Here is a 1,723-nt window from a genome sequence, read left to right on the forward strand (position 1 = left end):
ACCATTATCGGCAGTAGTGTGAAAATTCTACATGACTCGACATGACAACATGCTCCGAAAATGTTTATCGTGAAGAGGTTAGTATTCATATATTTAACGTTGAAAAGCTTTTAATGATTTCGGAGAAAGGATTTGGTGGAAATTATACAGATACGTAGATATATATTGTAAGATTATAAGATATATTGTTTATAAGATATAGAAAATTTTGCCATATCGACTTATGGATTATTCCATACATTTTTGATATATTAAATCTATGCTATTTTTTTCTAGTATTCATATTTCGTTTAACGTGAACTATACATCAGTGCATGTGGATGCCAAAGAGGAAACGAATCCTACTAGTGATAATGTAGAACTTGGCGAAATGAAGAGCAAACCGACTTTTACAGTAGATATAGTGAGGGGTAATCAGACTCTAGGCTTCACGTGTTTTTTTAATAATCAACCTGGTGCATCGGGTGCAGATGATAATTATAGTATGTACACTTGTTATATCTTCTCTTTTAAAATATTGAATACAAAAAGACCTCTTAATTTTATCTTGATAATTATTTCTTGGTGTTGTGAAATCACTCTTCCGTATATTATAATTAAATGCTACAGATAAAATCGATATGCGATTTCATTTGTTGTATTATTAGTTTATATTATTTGTTTCTTTAATGTTTTTTCAAATTGTAATTTAACTTTCTTTTTTGCAGATAACATATTTGGCATCAATGAAATCACGCTGTATGAAGGAGAACACAGCAATAAGGTATACTCTGTAGCTGGTGAGATCATCGATGGTATTTATAGTATTTATATCCTATCTTTATTTTTTTCTAACATGATAATTATTTAACAAAAATTAATATAATTAATAATTAAAAACGTTATTAATTAATTTTATATAGTGATAAATATCGTTAATCTTCAGAAACTTAATAACCGGTACTTTGTTTTTCTAGAATATCGCTTTGATACTTAAAAGTTTTAAAAAATTAATCGTTACTTTGATTATTGATCTTTGGGAAATTATAAACAGTCTTATAAAGCTAATTCATGATCTTCTTTCATGTGTGCGTTGAATTAAGATTGTGACATATTTTAAATCTTTAGTTGTTACTAATATGTTTCCTTAATTCTCTTTTTTCTATAATAGTTAATATTTCTATAACCAGTCATAGGCACAAACAAGACAATCCCATATAAGTGTTAATTAAGCTTCTTTATTATATTAAATATAGCACTATTTATTTTACAGTATCTGTACGACCTACTGATGAACTACCTCGAGGAGAAAGGCATTTCAAATGAGTTTGCAGAGAAACTGATCGATTTGAGCACATGCTACGAGCATACAGCTTATGTTAGCCTAGTGGAGGGCTTATCAAAATTCACATCCGTAAAGTAATTCTAGGATCTAACATTAAGTTTATGCGATTCGTGATACTGTAGTTTGTAAAAGTATATATATATATATATATATATATATATATAATTTTTTTTTTATATATATATATAATATATATTATATATATATATATATATATATATATATATATATATATAACATGTTACATATTGATATGTTACATAAAAAATAGAAGTAGAGCGCTTTTTCTTTATGTTTTTTAGAAGACAGCCATATGATAGAATGTAACTTATGTACTGTATTGTATTATAAGTTGTCTAGTGATTATAATGGATGAGAATGAGTTATAGCATAAATTAA

At 26.7% G+C, this 1,723-nt stretch overlaps 1 protein-coding gene across 3 annotated transcripts; it reads left to right on the plus strand.

Annotated features, from left to right (window-relative positions):
* LOC112451804 (complement component 1 Q subcomponent-binding protein, mitochondrial-like) lies at positions 1-1,468 on the plus strand. 3 transcript variants are annotated; one of them, XM_025011687.1, is made up of 4 exons: positions 1-77; positions 277-482; positions 708-763; positions 1,253-1,468. In XM_025011687.1, exons 1-4 carry the CDS (start codon positions 61-63, stop codon positions 1,400-1,402), a joined length of 429 nt encoding a protein of 142 aa, XP_024867455.1. In that variant the 5' UTR covers positions 1-60; the 3' UTR covers positions 1,403-1,468. The 3 variants fall into 3 exon arrangements, with proteins under 3 accessions (XP_024867455.1, XP_024867456.1, XP_024867457.1); XM_025011688.1 differs by having other exon boundaries at positions 708-794; positions 1,253-1,395; XM_025011689.1 differs by having other exon boundaries at positions 708-779; positions 1,253-1,395.
* Positions 1,469-1,723: the final 255 nt, after the last annotated feature.

This window comes from Temnothorax curvispinosus, unplaced genomic scaffold (genome assembly GCF_003070985.1).
Source record: "Temnothorax curvispinosus isolate PA1 unplaced genomic scaffold, ASM307098v1 QBEX01002582.1, whole genome shotgun sequence".
Taxonomy (NCBI): Eukaryota; Metazoa; Arthropoda; class Insecta; order Hymenoptera; family Formicidae; genus Temnothorax; species Temnothorax curvispinosus.